Genomic DNA, 17,549 nt, shown 5'->3' on the forward strand with positions numbered 1-17,549 from the left:
CGAATGCGTGTGAACGGAAGACTTTTTTGAAAACGCATACGGTGCATAAACGCAAACGTTCCCGTGTAAAGGCAGCATAAGTCACAGCACTGTCTGCATTGTTAGCTTACCTAAATTCAAGGTAACATAGGAATTGCAATTCAACGACAAATGACTTGCTTTTATTTTGAAGGCGTGTTACATAACTTCCGGTCTGCACCGGGTGTGTTGTTTGTGATTGACGCATGAAGCCCCGTTCTTTCCAGGTTGGACCTGCTGCCGAGCGACCGTTTATTCCTGCGGGCCTTTGTTCTGCATTTCCCCTGGAGCCGGAATACCTTTTGAAACCCTTTGAGGATTAATTATATTTGTTTATTTATTTATTTTTTGATCAAGATGGGCTGCTCGGGATTCACCTGTTCCAAACACTGCCTGTGTGCGCTCAACATCCTCTATGTTGTGAGTATATGAAAAGGCTGAGATATGGATCATCAGCCTGCTGCCATTATTCACCATCATCCCAGTGATGAGGGCAGACTTAATCAGAGATTCACTGTGGGATCAGTGCATGAGAAAATACATCTTCAAAAAATAGCCTACTGCCTGCTTTCTTTTATGCATTATTAATAAGCCCAGCTCTGAAGGCTTTGAATCCTGCCATCACATGTTATGGAATTACGGAGGACGCCCTGTCTCTGCCTGCAACCTCTGATAGCTCTTATCACAGTGTGTGTGTGTGTGTGTGTGTGTGTGTGTGTGTGTGTGTGTGTGTGTGTGTGTGTGTGTGTGTGTGTGTGTGTGTGTGCGTGCGTGTGCGTATGTGTGTGCGTGTGTGTGTCACCTGAAGGTCCAAAAGGTCTGATTTTCAATCATTTTAAAGGGCCACCCCACCCATTTTAAACATTAGGAAACAGCTATGTGGTTTTCTGTTGGTGTGAGATTGGGGATTTGAGAGTAAATTAACTGATATCATTGACCATTCTGAATTGATATATCTGTACCATCTTCTTGGAAGTTTAATTCTCAATTAATAGTAAACTCCTGTACATGTGTTATTCAACTCACTCAATATGAATATAGAGGTATCAGAATTAGTTTTATTTACCAAGTAGGTTTACACATACTGAGAATTTGCTTTTCTGGTGCATACAGAGACACAGAAAGGAGAATACGTAACCAAAAATAGAAAATAGTGTAATTATAAAAGCTATTCAAAATAATAATACACAAAATATAATATGCACTGAGTGCAGTCAAATGTGGAAAAGAAAACAGAGGGTTTTTAAAAATTTATTTGAAGGGATTTTTTCTTTTGATGGAGTCATTTTGATGTGGGATTTGTTTTCAAAATCCAATTATGTATATTTTTGTTATTTAAGATAAAATGCAGCTGCACAGTTTACAGTTTCAGTTCACATGAGAACATGTACGTTGTTTTGTACAGTTTATATAAATACAGAAATATTTTTCAGTCATAATTTGTCCGCAGCTCACTCTGTTAAGAAAAAATAAAAATCGTGAGAAAATAGTTTTGTGAACTTAAAATGGTGAATCATCGTGAGTTGAGTCTATCGTTACATCCCTAGCGTTTAAGCTTGCTTTTGACCCTGGCACTGTTGGACTTTATTTGCAGCAACTTATTTGCAGCAACTAAATAATATTTTTTGACCGATTAAGTTTGCTCAATTTCCTACGGACACCTGCCCATCTCTGACGGCACACTGGGGTGATTTTTTTTCATTTAATCGTTTATTTGGCAGGGACAATGCACAGTAATGAACACTTAAAACAGTCAAATGTATCAAGCGTAACAGTGCCAGATTTAGCTTTGAGCTAATCTCCATCCGCAGTCCCTTACATTAAACATTTAAGAAAATTACATTTTACAAACACAGCAAAAACAAAATACATGATATGCAAAAAGTGCAAAAGAGCAAGAGCAGCATGTACACAAGTATTTACCACATGGCAGTACAATGTAGCAGCTACGACATATAAAGTGCAAGAGAAGATACAAGTGCTACATGAAGTGCAAGAGGAGATACCCCTGTGTTAAAGTGCATTTAGCGGTGATTGCACGTCTGTTTGTTTCTCAACCATTCTTTGAGTTGACCTTTGACGCTATTGAGAGTGGGACAATCCCGTATCTCAGTTGGGAGGCTATCCAGAATGAGCTGCCTTTAACGGAGAGGACATTTTGTCCAAAAGTGGTCCGTCTGCGGTGGACTTCACAGTCTCCTCTGGTTTCTGACCTAGTGCAGCGTCCAGTGTGTTTTCTGTGGATGAATTCCCCTAAGGGTTGGGGGGGGGGGGGGGGGGCAGTCCATGTAAACATTTATAAATAAAGCACATACTTTTAAAAGACTTAAAATGGTCAAAACTCAAGAAATGGTGTTTCTCAAGGATGGTGCAGTGGTGGTATGAATAAGGCTTTCTGTCAAACACCTTGATAGCTCTCTTGTACAGCTGTTCTATGGGTTTCAGGTTTGTGGCACAAGCAAACGACCAGTTTGTAAAACAGTATTCAATGTGGGATAGAATCATACAGTGGAGGTATGACTTTGCAGCATTGACAGTTAAGAAAGGTCTAATTTGTTTAACATTTTGCAAGTTGAATTTAATAGTATTGGATACTTTCTTAATATGTTTCTTAAAAGTCAAGTTTGAGTCCAGTATGACTCCAAGATACTTGAAGTGGGGGACTAGTTCTAATTCTGCTCCGTTTAAAAACACGTTGGATCCTTCCATTTTGACTGGTCGTTTACTGAACATCATGCATACTGTTTTTGCATTTAACTGTAAGCAAATGTTGTTCAGCCAGTGTTGGACCTTGTCCAAAGCATTTGAGAGACAAGATGAGATTATTTCAGTATTTTTCCCATGTACAAAGATGACCGCATCATCGGCATACATTTGCACATTCAACTCAGGACATACATTAGGCAAGTCATTAATGTACAGAGAAAACAGTAATGGTCCAAGAATGGAACCTTTTGGATAAGTAAGACTCAACCCACTGTATTGATACGGCACAGTGGTTGAAAATCACTGCTCTACACCTCATCCAGCTGCTGGAGAGAGACACTTGAAATCCTCCTCTTCCTCTCTAGTTATTATTACTGTCTCTTCTCCAACCATCACAGCTCTCTGGCTCACAGGGCACCGTGGGTCCTAATGTGCACCGTGGGTCCTAATGTGCACCGTGGGTCCTAATGTGTAGTATGCTGGACATAATCACTGAACATTTCAACCTGTACATTTATAAAAGGGTTTATATCCATACTGCTCATGCACATTTATGATATATAATATACTTATATACTATTACTCCACTGAATCTATCAGAAAGCTATCACTCATAATTACTTTGCGGACTGATTTATACATTAGTTGGCTTTTTCATAAACTAGTGCAGAGGTAATATTAATCAAATCTTAAAAGTAGACAGTAGAAAATAATAAACAATTAGCATGTTTGCTTTTAAAATGTCAGCATATGTCCCTGCTGTTCTGTTAAATGCACAACCTTTACTGGTTATTGTGATTGTCCCTTTAAATATAGTACTTGTATTAGGTCAACTGAATCTGAATACATTTCCCTACTGCACTGCAACGGTAGCAGATAGCAGGTATGTCTTCCACAATGTTATACAGTATGTGTACTTAGCTTACTTTTTGTTTTGCTATTGATGTGTAATATGTTGGTATACTACTATATTATTTTTGATTTCTGATTCTGGTTTTGAATAACCCGGGACAAAGGTTACATGAACATAATGCAGATGTTTTTATTCCTCTTCTGATTGAAGATGCACTTCATATTTTTATTTAATATTGAAATTCACTTTAAATGAATGTAGGGATAAAATACTGTACCAATCATGTGCAGATGGTGAGCCTGCTGATGATCGGCATCGCGGCGTGGGGGAAGTGGTTCGGCCTGGTCTCCAGTTTCCAGGTGGTGGGGGGCATCATCGCCGTGGGGGTCTTCCTCTTCTTCGTGGCCGGGGCCGGCCTGATGGGAGCCATGAAGCATCACCAGGTCCTGCTCTTCTTCGTATCCTTCTCACCGCTCAGACTACTGCTCACCGATAGTGGTGTAAACAAGTAACTAAGTACATTTAATCAAGTAATGTTCTTAAGTACAATTAACAGGAAATTGTACTTTACTGGAGTAATGTTGTCCTACTTTGTACTTTACCACTACAGTTCAGAAGTAAATGGTGTACTTTTTCCTCCACTACATGTATTTAATACCTTTAGTTACTTTACAGATGTGGATTAATGATGAAATATAATCACGTGTTAAATCAGACTTTAGTTCCACCTGGAGTAAATTCACAAGCTACCCTGCAGTATACAAAGTCATTCAAACTAGCTGCACCTTTACCAGCTTTGATAACACTTTCATGATCAATCATTATAAAACATATCATATATATTACTCTGAGATGGACCAATCTGCACAATGACTACTTTCTTTTTTACTTGAAGTATATTTTGACGATAATACTCTGATTCCAACACTGAGTACTACAAGGGCTACACAATTTATCAGAAACGCAATATTTGTACCGGAAAAATATGTTTGAATATTATTCTGAATGAGGGATTGTTGTGCTTCATAGCGTTCCCTCTGGAGAGTCATATTCTACGGAGTAAACAAAATGTCTTTGTTTGGTACCTTTTTAGAAAATTACGCACCAATGATTAACTCCTCCGATATCGTAAATCACATTGCAATTGCAATATCAGTCAAATGAATTACAAGTTATCTTTTCAAAATGTCATCTTTGACAGAGTTCATCACAGAGCTGCAGTCAGGACAGGGTTAGCCAACTTAGCATAAAGACCAGTGGTGGACAGTAACTACCTACACTTACTAAAGTACTGTACTTAAGTACAATTTTAAGTTACTTTAATTTAATATTTCCATGTAATGCTACTTTATACTTCTACTCCACTACATTTAATAGGGATATAATGTATGTAACTCTACTACATTTGATTTTAAAGCTTTAGTTACTCTTCAGATGAAGATTAAACATTGCTTTAACACGATGGATCTCTAAAGATTAAACCAGTGGAATAACAGTTTGAGATAATAATAATAATAATAATGACAATTGATTTCAGCACTTTTCCAAGGGCTCAAAGCGCTTTACATTACAATATATGACATATATTAGACATGTAATACATCAGTACTGTGGACAATACCCACAGGAACCATTTTCGGTTGAAGAAAATAGCTGTGAACATAATTATCTCTGAATCAGATCTTTTATTGTGTACAGTAAAATGCTACTCTTATAATGTCATATGTATATATAAATATTAAATATCACATATGTACACAAAATGCACGTCATCCATCTAACATGACTATTTCAGATCTTTGTGTTTTTGGATCAAACAGAATACAGTATTGTAATGTTATGTAATATATACAGTATATCATTGGTGAGCGCCACAGGTGTTGCTAGGTGACAGAGCCAGACCAGCAGTTTCCTGTTTTTATACCAAACATGACTTACCACTTCCCTTACAAAATATGTAGATATGTATATGAGCACTGTACGTATGTTATGGATCTGTGAATGTTTTTTAATGTTGGACAGTGCCCTCTCTTCCCCTCAGTGATTTGGAAAATCTATTCATGTATGCAGTGCAATAAGACCCAGACGGCCTCGTGTTACACACCGTGCTCAGCCAGGCTCTAACTGACGCTCAGCTTTAAATCAGGCGTGGAGTTACAGTGTGTGTGAGCAGGGTTGTTGTTTCTGCTGAACATGTGTGTGTGTTGCTCCTTGACAGTGAAGCTCAGTACATGATCGTCCTGTTCATGGTGTTCATCGTGCAGTTCTCTGTTTCCAGCGCCTGCTTGGCCATCAACAGAGAGCAACAGGTACGATACACAGCAGCTTCACGTAGAGAAATCCCATTCAGCTGGGTGCACTGACAACTGTACTAGAAATCAAATCGTGTACCCCTGTAGCAGCTTCATGTGTGTCTATACTGAACATATATATTCATCAACTCATAAAGCCACGGGAAGGAGGAAACATTTTCAACCCTGTCACCTCAAATGTGTTCTTCATTCCTTCCATTGGTTCAGCGCTTCCCCTGAAATGATCTTTATAGTGAACAAAAAGTGATTCTGACATCACTGTTAAATGTTTTTAATGTTTTTATTGATTTTATTGTGTAAATGATTCCTTCTTATCTTTTTGACAATTATTTCCCTGGTTTAAAATAAGTACATAACATTCTTTAAAAGTAATTGGACTATTTCATTATGATGGTTCCTTATTGGTCTATGTGCTAAGTGTTCCACTTTGCAGGGTTAGGGATGGTTCATCGTGTCCTGTTGTATTTATCATACCATTTCTTCCAAATGGATAGTATGGTATGGATGGTGGTCCCACAGAGCCACTGGGGCTGATGTTACTTTGCATGGCAGCCCTGCTCTGTATGAATGTGTGGGAATGATGACGTGCAATGACCTCAAGTGACAATACTAATAGTGGCTAATAATGTTCAATTCACTTAATTTTAGTGTGTAATAATTACAAGAGTAAAGAAGTATCAATACGATGTTTAACTTAAGTTAAACATTGTATTGATACTTCTTTACTCTTGTATTATGTAAGACAACAGAACAATGTGACCTTAGGAAAGAAGAAACCATGATATTTAGGATCAGAAATGATCTTATTGATAGGAAGACCTTCCTTTCACTCAGCAGATTCAGACAGCAGCCTATACACCAACAATGAAACACATGAGCCATCCTACAGTTTACAAAAGCAGAAATAAAACCTGAGCTGACAGAAAATGCTCCGTCTTAGTTTAATACACACAGTTAAGCTCACACACACTATTTTATGAACATATAGGTTCACCTGCTGAATTAAAAACAGAAGAAATGAAGCAAAGAAAGTGAAAACCATAAAGCAGATTCAGGCAGTAGAAGTATTCCCACTTGAAGTATTATCCTACAGAACAGTACAGCTCTAAGAGCAGAGAGAACATCTGATCCTTTACAACAGGGCTATTCAATTAGTTTGGAATGGGGGCCGGTTGATGAAAATGATCCAAAGCAAGGGGCCGGGAAAAAGATGGCTTGAAATATGAGCAATCATATTGAAGAGCTTCAGATACAGTGAATACTACAACAGCATAGTGGAGTGCATATATTGTGTTTAATTCAATCAAACAAAATAGCCCCAAGGCCTTTATAGATCTAAATGGCTCAGAACTCAGTAGGCCTACATGTTTCATTTGATTTCATTTAGGTGAAATGATCTAATCATTCACGCAGAGATGCAATCAATGACAGGAGTTGTCACTACAGTATAGTAGGTGGGTTCTCAGGCATTGTCTACCCCTCTATCTCTCAATGTAACACCCTCTCTGGAATAAAGGCACTATGGCACAAAAAAAAAAAAAAAAAAAAATCTTAAAAAAAAAAAATGGATTACTTTTTAACATTATACTCAAAGGGCCAGTAAATATCACCCCGGGGCCGGATTTGGCCCGCGGGCCGCCAATTGAATAGCCCTGCTTTACAACAAACACTATGATCTTTTTAGGTTTTGCTAACACTGTAATCCTGATAGTTATCAACTATTTTTAGAAATGTAACAGTAATCTTAGTGCATCTTTTGTTATGTAACTGTGAGGGAATACAGTTACTTAAAAACAATCCTGATTACATAATCCCAATTAAACCTGTTACTCCCCAAGCCTGTCTGTTGGATATGTAATTAGAAAACTAATTCGTTTTTCTAACATTGTTTTCCTGCTAATCTCCAATTGTAAGGTAATCTGATTACATATGTGTTATGTTAGTGTAAGGGAATACAGTTACCTTTTTGAAAGAAAATCTAGGTTACATAATCCAGTTGCATGTAATCTGTTACTCTCGAAGCCTGCGGAGGCCCTACAAGTCATTTGTGATTGTGAGCAGCATGATTATTGAACTGTTTTCCTGTAGTAGTTGAAAGGCGTTGTGTGTCATGTAGGAAATGACTAAGAGAAGTAGAAGAGGACAAGGCAGATCGACAGGAAGGGGGTTCATTCCAGAAGTGATTAAACACGGATGCTCTTTAATACGGGCTTCCTGTCTCAGAGGAACAGAGCTGCAGCGCTCAGCTTCAGGGAAACATGTTGAACACCTCTGGATATCATCCATCACTACCATCAGCACACATTGTTGGCAGTGGTGAAGATCATCTTCCCTTCACAAGAAGTGGCTCTCCTTGTATTTGTGGTGTCAGTAATGAAGTGGAAGTGATTTGTGGTCACTGTTTAAAGCCTTTCTGATGCTGCTGACATCTAAACCATGAGATCAGACGGAGAATTGATCCGTATGTAAAGGTCTGTGTGCAGCAGCTATTAGACACCTCAACTGCTGTGAGAGGATCACACATACTTATTCTGCCATTTTCAAAACTACTCACAGCCCATATCTTGTATTGATCCAGATATGTTTGGGACATATGAAAAAGCTTCTGCTTTGGTTATTAATTCATGTATGACATATTTTTCCCCCCCAAAAAAGCCTCTTTAAAAAAAATCTGGAATTCACATTATCTACACGTTTCAGCCATTTTTGAAAAGTCCAGAATCTATGAATTTGCATTACACACACACACACACACACACACACACACACACACACACACACACACACACACACACACACACACACACACACACACTGCTTTTAATTTTCTTCAGTACTCTGCTTAAGACTTTTTTTTCAATACTGGAGCATTTCCACTTTATGCTACATCATTGCTTACTAGTTCATTTTAAGGCTTATATTATAAAAACATAGTATAAATGAACAAATGTAGTCTTATGTAATAATATGAAAACTACAAAAATGGCCATTCTCCATAAAGTATACTTTTAGTTTTGGTACTTTATGTTTGTTTTTTTAAGTACTTACAGTATACTACTTTCACTAATATCTGAGTATTCATCCACTTTTGCATAACACTGGATTCAGTGCTTTATGAAAGTGGTGTGAGATGAAGAGTGCTGTGCTGTGTTGTGTGTGTGTGTGTGTGTGTGTGTGTGTGTGTGTGTGTGTGTGTGTGTGCGTGCACGTGCGCGCGCGTGTGTGTGTGTGTGTGTGTGTGCTGCAGGACCAGCTGCTGGAGGTGGGCTGGAATAACTCCCGCAGCACTCAGAGGGACGTGGAGAAGAGCCTCAACTGCTGTGGCTTCAGACAGCTGGAGCCCAACCGCACCTGTGACGCTGTGAGTCTGATCCTGGACCTGTTCAGAGGCTTAAACTAATATAAGATCATAATATCCCCTCTCCCTGCAGCCTGAGTCATTGCTTCGCTGTGTGTGTTGTCGTCCTGCAGGCGTGTTTTCCCAACCACTCGTGTCTGCCCTGTGCAGAGAAGATCCAGGAGCATGCAGGAGAGGTGCTCCGCTTCGTGGGAGGCATCGGACTCTTTTTCAGCTTTACTGAGGTGAGCCATCACAACTACAACACTAAGGAGTTACTCCACGCTGTGCTCAGTCAAACTAAATGAGCATTGCATTTGGAACCGTGGTAGAAAAGTTAGATGTAAGGGGCAGAAGAAGCAGTAGTTAGAGTAGGGAGGAAAGCACACACACACACTGGCAGGGTTGGGAGGGTAACTTTAAGAATGTTTTCCGTGACAATTACTAGTCTCATGTTCAAAAAACCTGATCTGAGTATCAAATATCAAAGTAATTTAACCTAATTACTTTCTGTTACTTTTGGATGACCTCAATATCAAATGAAATGCAAATAAATACACAAGAAAATAAATATCAAAAAGATGTTTTTTTTGTATCCTGATGCCGTAATTACAACTACTTTCAAAATAGTTTGAACTACTTTTTCCAAGTAGCTTTATTTATTTATCCATCTATATTTATCGAAATGCTTCAATGGAGAGCAAAATAAACAAGAGAAGGACAGAGGTTAAAAGACGTTAGAGAAATCAACAGAAGAAGACAGGAAGTCAACACTAAAGGGAACAGCAGAAGAAGACAGACAGGAAGTCAACACTAAAGGGAACAGCAGAAGAAGACAGACAGGAAGTAAACACTAAAGGGAACAGCAGAAGAAGAGGGGGTGCGTTTCATTTCTCTTATTTCTCATTTCCTCGCTCCTCGGTCCTCGGTATCACCGGAAGTTGATTTGTCTGCGCCATCTTGAGTAGCGTCCCATGGCTCTTATTTCTGCCGGAGGACCGAGGATCGAGGAGCGATAATGGAGGAGCGATAATGGAGGAGCGATAACCGAGGAACCACCAGACCATCCTCCGGTGAAATCCTCAGATACTTGCTCCGCCCCCTTACTGTGTATCGCTCACTGATTGGACGATGCAGCGCATGCACTGATCTGATGCTTCTTGACATGAGAGCAGTTTCCCAGCGGAGTGGAGAAAATACATGAAACTCACGGGAGTCAATCCTCAGTTCATACAGTGTTTTGTTTCAATGAATGCATCATTCAGTTACAAATATGTGATATATCTGAACAACAAAGTGGTCAAAAATCATTTTATTCATTTATTGGAAACATTTTCATGATCACTTTTTTCGTTTATACATTTTAAGAATGGCGTTTATCTTTTTTGAGAATGAGTTCTTATTTTATTTAATGTATTTGGGTCTACAACAGATGATACAAATGTTTGTGTCAGTAAATGTGTACTAACAGAGGCGGGGGTGTTTGTGAAAATAACGGGGACAGAGCTGCTGTCAGACGATCAGCTGTGCGGCGTCATCACAAACGGACGTCGCTTCACGTGACGCTCCGGAGGAAAGGACGTCCCATTGCTCTTAAAACTCATTTCCCTGCTTCTCGTGGTTTCCTTGTGTCTCTCCATGCTTCCCTGGTGGGAGGGACTAGTCGAAGGGAAACGACGCAAGTGAGGGACGCAAGGATTCCATTTAACCGAAGTGAAACGCACCCACAGACAGGAAGTAAACACTAAAGGGTACAGCAGAAGAAGAGAGACAGGAAGTAAACACTAAAGGGTACAGCAGAAGAAGAGAGACAGGAAGTAAACACTAAAGGGTACAGCAGAAGAAGAGAGACAGGAAGTAAACACTAACAGGCTCTGTCAGTGTTTGAAGACTGGTTAATGGAAACGCTGCAGAAAGGAAAATGTTTTCTTAACAGAAGCAATACGATAATTTCTCTAATCCAAAAAATTAATTTATATCAATGTCGAGTCGGTGGTTTATATAATGTGTATCCATGTAAAAAGCTTACTTAGCAGATACATTCACTGTGGGTGTGGGTCTCCTCATGACCAAAAGAAAACAGAGTGTTATTCTCTAACTCACAGAGGGTATTGTTTTGCTCTCAGTCTCACTGTTTCTTCGTCCTGTTTCAGATTCTGGGAGTGTGGCTGACGTACCACTACAGGAACCAGAAAGACCCTCGAGCTAACCCCAGTGCTTTCCTGTGAGTGAGCTCCGGCTGCTCCGTCACCTCCGCCTCTGCCCTCCTTTTATGGACTTTGTAAATAAAACACTGATCGTTGTGTTTCCACTGAGGGCTGCAACATGCTGTTATTATGTTTGGAGTGGAGTGTGTTCTGAAGTGTTTGTGTGTGAAGGAACAGCACACACGTTGCCTCCAGTGTGACAGCTCTGCATCAGAAACATTTACAGTTAGTTCACTGACACTATTGTGTACAGCAGTCTGCTGTGTATTATAAAGTATTTATGCAGCCTGCCTCATGTAACACTGTTCATCTCCTTTGGTGTTCATTGTTTGTCTGCCCCACTGAACGCAATGCTGCTCCTCACATTGGTATGATGACATTATTTTGACTGTGTGTGTGTGTGTGTGTGTGTGTGTGGGGGGGGGGGGGGTGTGTGTGTGGGTGGCACATTTGGCCTTCTGCATGATTCTTCTGCAGATATTAGCTCCTGTATGAGAGCTGCACCTGTCTGAGCCTTTTTACTGTAAATCTGAATAAAACACTGATTTCTCTGGCTTCTTGTCTTCTGTTTCTACTCTGTAAAATTGTTTCTATTCAAAACAATAGGGAACATTATTGTGTATTATTCAGTCTTAAAGGTCAGATTTTCTGTAAATACAAAGCACAAGTTGCTCAGCACAATAAGTTCATTTTTCATTGTTTTAAATACCAAGTCAGTATTCAGTATCTTAACAGTCAGTATCTTAACAGTCAGTATCTTAACATACATAAAAGAAGACTGAGTGCTACATTAGATTGAATAATTGTTACACGTCATAGTTTTGGGATTGCCATCTAGTTTTTGGGTGGAATGTCAAGCAAAATCTAACATATAGTGTTCATTTGAAGTCAAAACCACAGAAACATAATCAAATAACTCGGTCATAAAGGGGCTTTAAACTGAATATGAGGAGTAGGGCCATGAATAGTGATGCATTCACTTACTGTCGTTCAAACAATATCAGCTCTGTGAAAACGTGAAAGGATAAGTATGTTACAGATATATCTACACAGAAAAGCTGACTTGACATTGGTTTTCCTTTCCTGAATCTCTGTCCTAGGTTCAGGTTCAGAGGATTTTAGTTGAAGTCCTGACCAACCACCTCGTGCCACGTTCTCCTGCTCTAAGCAGCTCAGGACACAGAATAACAGTCTGCGTGGAGCCTCAGTAACCTAGCAACAGGAACAAGCCTTCAGTGCTGACAGTGTAAACCCGCCCATCCAGGATGTGGAACACACACACACACACTGAACACAATGTGCTATGAACAAATTCCTTGCCAAAGCATTTTCACTGCTTAATTCACTTAAATATATACTATGTTGGTCATATCAAAGTTAAAATGATAACCATGAGCTGTGGATTGTTGTTGGAGTTCACTAAACTGATAATACTGTTTAACAAATGAACAACAACTGTATTGTTAATTATTTGGCATACTTCCCAGATTGCTTTGCTTTTACTCAAGCCATGTCTTGAATACGTCCTGCAGAAATTGGTGGGCTTGGGAACTCCTGGGCCAATGAAAAATCGAACTTTTCTTATGTTTTTTTTTTAGTCTGAACATTTAAAGATGCCTTTAAAGCTGTACTAATCGATGTGTTTATAGCTGTATATTAGCAATGGATTTATTAATCAGGTGTATATAGTCTAAACACCCACTGTTAGAGACTCACTGGGAAACATTGTGGAGGGTTCAGCAGCTCACTCCACTCGACCCCAAATGAAGGATGCTCTGAATCTGCTGGATGCTTTAGCAGGAAACTGCTTCCTGTCAAATATGGTGTCCACTGCCCTCAGGTAACCTTGGAGACACTAATGTTCCCTGCAGGCCTAACTGATGGAATATAGATCCTTAAACTCTCCACCACTTACTGCAAACTAGCTTTGAGGCTTAACAAATATTTCATAGTGTGCAGTGATGACTTTTTAGGTGTAGGTCAATCTGGAAGTTAGCATCCCAAGACAAGGCCAATGGGATTTTTTTCATTTGATTTAGGAATACTGCAGAAAATAAGCTCCGGCGACAACACCGCTAAGCTAAAGGCGGCTAATGTTTGAAGTGATGACGTTTATAAGTGTCAAGTTTAGCCACTTGTTAGCTAACGCTGTGTCAGGCACATATACATTTCAGAAATTCATCAGTTAGGGTTTACTGTCGTTTTTTATGTTGTAGAACAAAACGTGAAAATCTCAGGCATCGAACCGAACCACGTTAAAAAAACATTGATTTCGCAACAAGGGAGTTTGGAAGTGCTGAAATAAACTAATTTTCCAGTTTAGGACTTATCCCTGCACCACCATATAGGATGGGACTTTTAAATGAATATTTCCCTTATATCATAGCCTGGATTCAATGATATGGCAAATAAGTTATAAACATAACCAGGATTTTGACTACTGTAGTAGTGTTTTAGTTGCTGCATAAGTATCTGTAGTATTACATTGCATTGATGTATTAGCACAACAGTGCATGAATTATATATCTATAACTATATTTCATATTATATTATATATCTATATCCTGTTAACTAGTAGTAGTAGCAGCATTAGCACATTAAGTTAGCATTATTCTTTAGTTTATTATTCATATTTACTCTTGAGTGTTATAATTCCCTGCAATGTGTTGGCAAATGAAAAAGCATGACCCATATTGTACGTATGAACAGTTCCATATTTATTTAAAAGACATTCTGGATGTACAGCAATAATATTAATAAAGGGAAGGATCAGAAAGGGAATTTAAGGCGGAAACAAGTGAAGTTGAAGAGAAGGAATTTTGCAGTGCGTAGTTTTCCACGTGTAAACTGAAGGGACCGCGTGTGACTCCTCGGGCTCACAGCTCAGACTTCAGGAGCTTCTTAGCTGCATCCATGTTGGTCTTCACTGTGGGAGAGGCGGGAAACATTACATTTTTGATTCATGGACACAGACGAAGCTCAGTGTGTTAGCTTAGCACTTACGGAGTGTGAGGTCAGCTGGTTCGTAGGCATACAGGCGGTTCCTGTAGCGTCCGTTGATGTCCGCCCTCACCGTCATTGAAGGGTCTGTAAAGACATTATTGGACTTTAATTTGAATTAAGTCTTTAAGTCATACATTGCTACCTTTTCTTGAGTAAAGGATCGGAATATGTATTTCGCTGCTGGATGCTATTACTGTACAAAGCAATCTTAGCTTTAATAAATCAAACATTATTAGCATACTAAAAACCTACTTACAGTTAACTAAACTGACAAAGTTGGTCAAAAGCAGCTTTGTGTCAGAACCGAATGACTTACTGCCTAGACTTTAATGATTTAGTTATACCAGAAAAAGCTGAGTAACCTCATCCACAACCTTAACATGCTAACGGGATAACATGCTAACGGGATAATAGGAAGACAGCTCTTACCGACAAACAGGATTCTGGGAACATACTGTCCATCAGGAGAGAGATGTTTGTCTGTGGTTTCATACTGTCGGAGAGAAAAAGAAACACATCATCAAACAGAGGTGAGTTATTCTCACTGGCTGTTTAAAAAAGTTCATGTCACATTAATATATGTGCAGCAATCCAAATGTAGACACATTTACATTTCAAAGTGATGAAAGGTTGGTTGTTCACTTTGGATAATTATTGAACAAACAATAACTAAACTAAAGTTTCAAGCTAATTGTAGCTAGTTTAGTGATGCATATCAAATATACTAGATAAACACCAAGTTTACAGTAAAGTGAATAAAAACCTATAAGTTCTCAGAGTTTGACATTGTTTTTAGAAAAAGATTTGGAAACTTGCATACACATTCAGTGGAATGCGCCTTTAAAGCAGTGATGTCTGATGTAACCTACCATGAGATTGAGGATGATGAAGTCCTCATCCAGCCTTTTCTGGATGTCGTTGTCTTCAGCGATGACCTTCTTCAGTGCTGCAGGAGAAACACAATATGTTACAGTTAAAACTCCACAACCCTGAAGTACAACCAGGATGTGACTTCACACTTGAGCAAACACATGACGGCTGGCTGTTCAAACAGGTTGGGCTCTCTTTCTGTGATTAATAAGATTAATAACTACATCCGGGGTCAGACTTACCCGCGCTGTGTGGGCAGTCCGCCAGGTGAAAGACGATCATCAGAGGCTTGTTCCTGAAACATGTCATACCATTAATCATCAGATTCAAAGATCAACCCTGTCAAAGGAAAAGCATTTTAATAACTGTTATTTTCTTACCGTGACCTGGACCAGTAGAGACCCTCTTCGTAAGTCTGCGCCCAGATCAGCTGATCACCCCAACCTGGCAACATGGATACATTATGGATAAGTGACCGACTCAACATTTATAAAACTCTCTTTCAGTCTCACTTGCTCAGATGATGCTACGCACCTCTGGAGAGAGTCTGAGGGATCCTCTTCCCAGTTTTGGGGATGTATTTCCCAAAGGCGGAGGACACGGCCACCAGGACCAAGAGTGCTGACAACAAAGCTTTGATCATCTTAATAGACTTACTGGAACAAAATGCAAAGAGTAAAAGGTCAAACTGTGTTAAGAAACAGTATAAAGTGACATTTTGTCAGGAAAGGCATAAACGTTATCTTCCTTCCCTTTGATATAAAAAGTGGTGAGAAAGAAAAATCACTATTATAAAAGATGATTTTCTTGAAATATGTAACGGATAGGAAACATCGAAAAAAGTATGACTATCAGACTCTAACCGTGGAAGTTGTCCCAAAACTAGTTTTGATTGACCTGGGACCATGCATGAAAATACATCAAAAGAGAAGAGATGATTTATGCCAGAATTTGCTATTAGCTATTTTCCATCTGCATTCACTGATGCAGTATGCCAACCTGCACTTTGCCTATTCATCCAAATAAAGTTATTAAAAGTTATCACAAAGTAATTACAGCCAATGGTTTGAGTAAGAGTCACAGATTTGGATATATACACACATTAAAATGACTTAAAGTGAAAACAATATGCAGAGTGAGTTTGCCTGGGGTCTTACCTGTTTCCGACGGCTCAGGTGTGTGTGTTTGTGTGTGTGTGTGCCAGCCGCAGCTCCAGGATCTGCTGTTCCTCCACTCTCACCTGCCTGGTATTTAAACACCTGCTCCCCTGTGGTCCCGCCCTCTTACCATCCCCTAACCGGAATACTACGTTGATTGAAATTGTATTTCTGTTTGCCAACCAAACTCCATTGAGAAAATGTGTGATTTGAAGTTTCCATGCCATTACATCTTGGTGTAAGATCACACTATTAAATATTTAAGTTAGAATACATAAAGAAATCAGCATGTCATAATTACAGGGAGGGCATATTGTACATAATATAAGCTTTAGCTTTAAGGCATTTTATGTTGTCTGTCTTCCTCCAAATGCAAGTTATAAACACATTTTTAACTAAGATTGAAATGTTTCTGAAGTTGTTGAATGTATCAGAACAGTATAGCAAGTTATAACCTGCATTTTGTCTGTTCTACCATTAATGTATGTTTTCACATCTGCAGCACACTCTTAAATTATCAGATTTCTAAATGGAATTGTCAGAAACAAATAGTCTGTTTTCTGCAAACATGAATGAGCGGCTCAGTCTGGGTTTATACATCTTTATATACATTTTGAGGCAATTTGGACACTGTGCTGGATAATTAATAATCAGTTGAATTCATCTTTGTGGGATAGCTTTTGGAGCGAAGGGATGTTTGGCTTTGGTCCATGGACCAGTCAGCACATTAGTGATGATTAGGCTGCATGGGATTGGCTCAGACACAAAGGTGCAACTGAATGCAAAGTCAACACAGTGGTTCAGTCATAAGGATGAAAAAGTTTGACATCCAAGTTTCATAACCCCTGCATAACATATATGATTAATGATTACAATAACCAGACAAGGACCATAATATATAAGACATGTTTAGAAAACTTGCCGATTAGAAGATTATAGCATCTAAAGTTGTGCTCTCAGGGAATTTGTCAGGTGTTTTGTGGCTGAGCTTTATCTCAGTGTCCTGTATCCTGCAGCAGGGGGGGGGGGCTCCACATGCTGCTGTTAGCATGGAGCCTCTCCTCGGCTGACGCTCATCACCTCTCT

At 39.2% G+C, this 17,549-nt stretch overlaps 2 protein-coding genes across 3 annotated transcripts; one reads left to right on the forward strand and one right to left on the reverse strand.

Annotated features, from left to right (window-relative positions):
• Positions 1–237: 237 nt before the first annotated feature.
• On the forward strand, positions 238–11,988 carry tspan13b (tetraspanin 13b). Of its 2 annotated transcripts, XM_034126254.1 has the most exons (6): positions 238–438; positions 3,868–4,035; positions 5,806–5,886; positions 9,137–9,250; positions 9,361–9,471; positions 11,380–11,988. In XM_034126254.1, the coding sequence occupies exons 1-6, from the start codon at positions 376–378 to the stop codon at positions 11,452–11,454; spliced, it is 612 nt and encodes a 203-aa protein (XP_033982145.1). In that variant the 5' UTR covers positions 238–375; the 3' UTR covers positions 11,455–11,988. The 2 variants fall into 2 exon arrangements, with proteins under 2 accessions (XP_033982145.1, XP_033982146.1); XM_034126255.1 differs by lacking the exons at positions 9,137–9,250; positions 9,361–9,471; positions 11,380–11,988 and adding an exon at positions 8,006–9,098.
• Positions 11,989–14,126: 2,138 nt separating this feature from the next.
• On the reverse strand, positions 14,127–16,545 carry agr2 (anterior gradient 2). The gene is made up of 8 exons (XM_034126257.1): positions 16,464–16,545; positions 15,841–15,962; positions 15,687–15,750; positions 15,549–15,601; positions 15,306–15,382; positions 14,866–14,929; positions 14,437–14,520; positions 14,127–14,359 (listed from the first exon to the last, which is right to left on the reverse strand). Exons 2-8 carry the CDS (start codon positions 15,947–15,949, stop codon positions 14,310–14,312), a joined length of 501 nt encoding a protein of 166 aa, XP_033982148.1. The 5' UTR covers positions 15,950–15,962; positions 16,464–16,545; the 3' UTR covers positions 14,127–14,309.
• Between the last annotated feature and the right edge of the window lie 1,004 nt (positions 16,546–17,549).

Source organism: Trematomus bernacchii, unplaced genomic scaffold (genome assembly GCF_902827165.1).
Source record: "Trematomus bernacchii unplaced genomic scaffold, fTreBer1.1, whole genome shotgun sequence".
Lineage (NCBI taxonomy): Eukaryota > Metazoa > Chordata > Actinopteri > Perciformes > Nototheniidae > Trematomus > Trematomus bernacchii.

Bases quoted from the DNA above. Each gene is read 5' to 3' on its own strand.
- tspan13b (XM_034126254.1), top strand. From the start codon at position 376: ATGGGCTGCTCGGGATTCACCTGTTCCAAACACTGCCTGTGTGCGCTC. The intron at 5,887-9,136 runs GTACGATACACA...TGTGTGCTGCAG, and splicing joins CCATCAACAGAGAGCAACAG to GACCAGCTGCTGGAGGTGGG. The intron at 9,472-11,379 runs GTGAGCCATCAC...GTCCTGTTTCAG, and splicing joins TCTTTTTCAGCTTTACTGAG to ATTCTGGGAGTGTGGCTGAC.
- agr2 (XM_034126257.1), bottom strand. From the start codon at position 15,949: ATGATCAAAGCTTTGTTGTCAGCACTCTTGGTCCTGGTGGCCGTGTCC. The intron at 15,383-15,548 runs GTAAGTCTGACC...TTTCTCCTGCAG, and splicing joins GGACTGCCCACACAGCGCGG to CACTGAAGAAGGTCATCGCT. The intron at 14,930-15,305 runs GTAGGTTACATC...TCTCTCCGACAG, and splicing joins TCATCATCCTCAATCTCATG to TATGAAACCACAGACAAACA.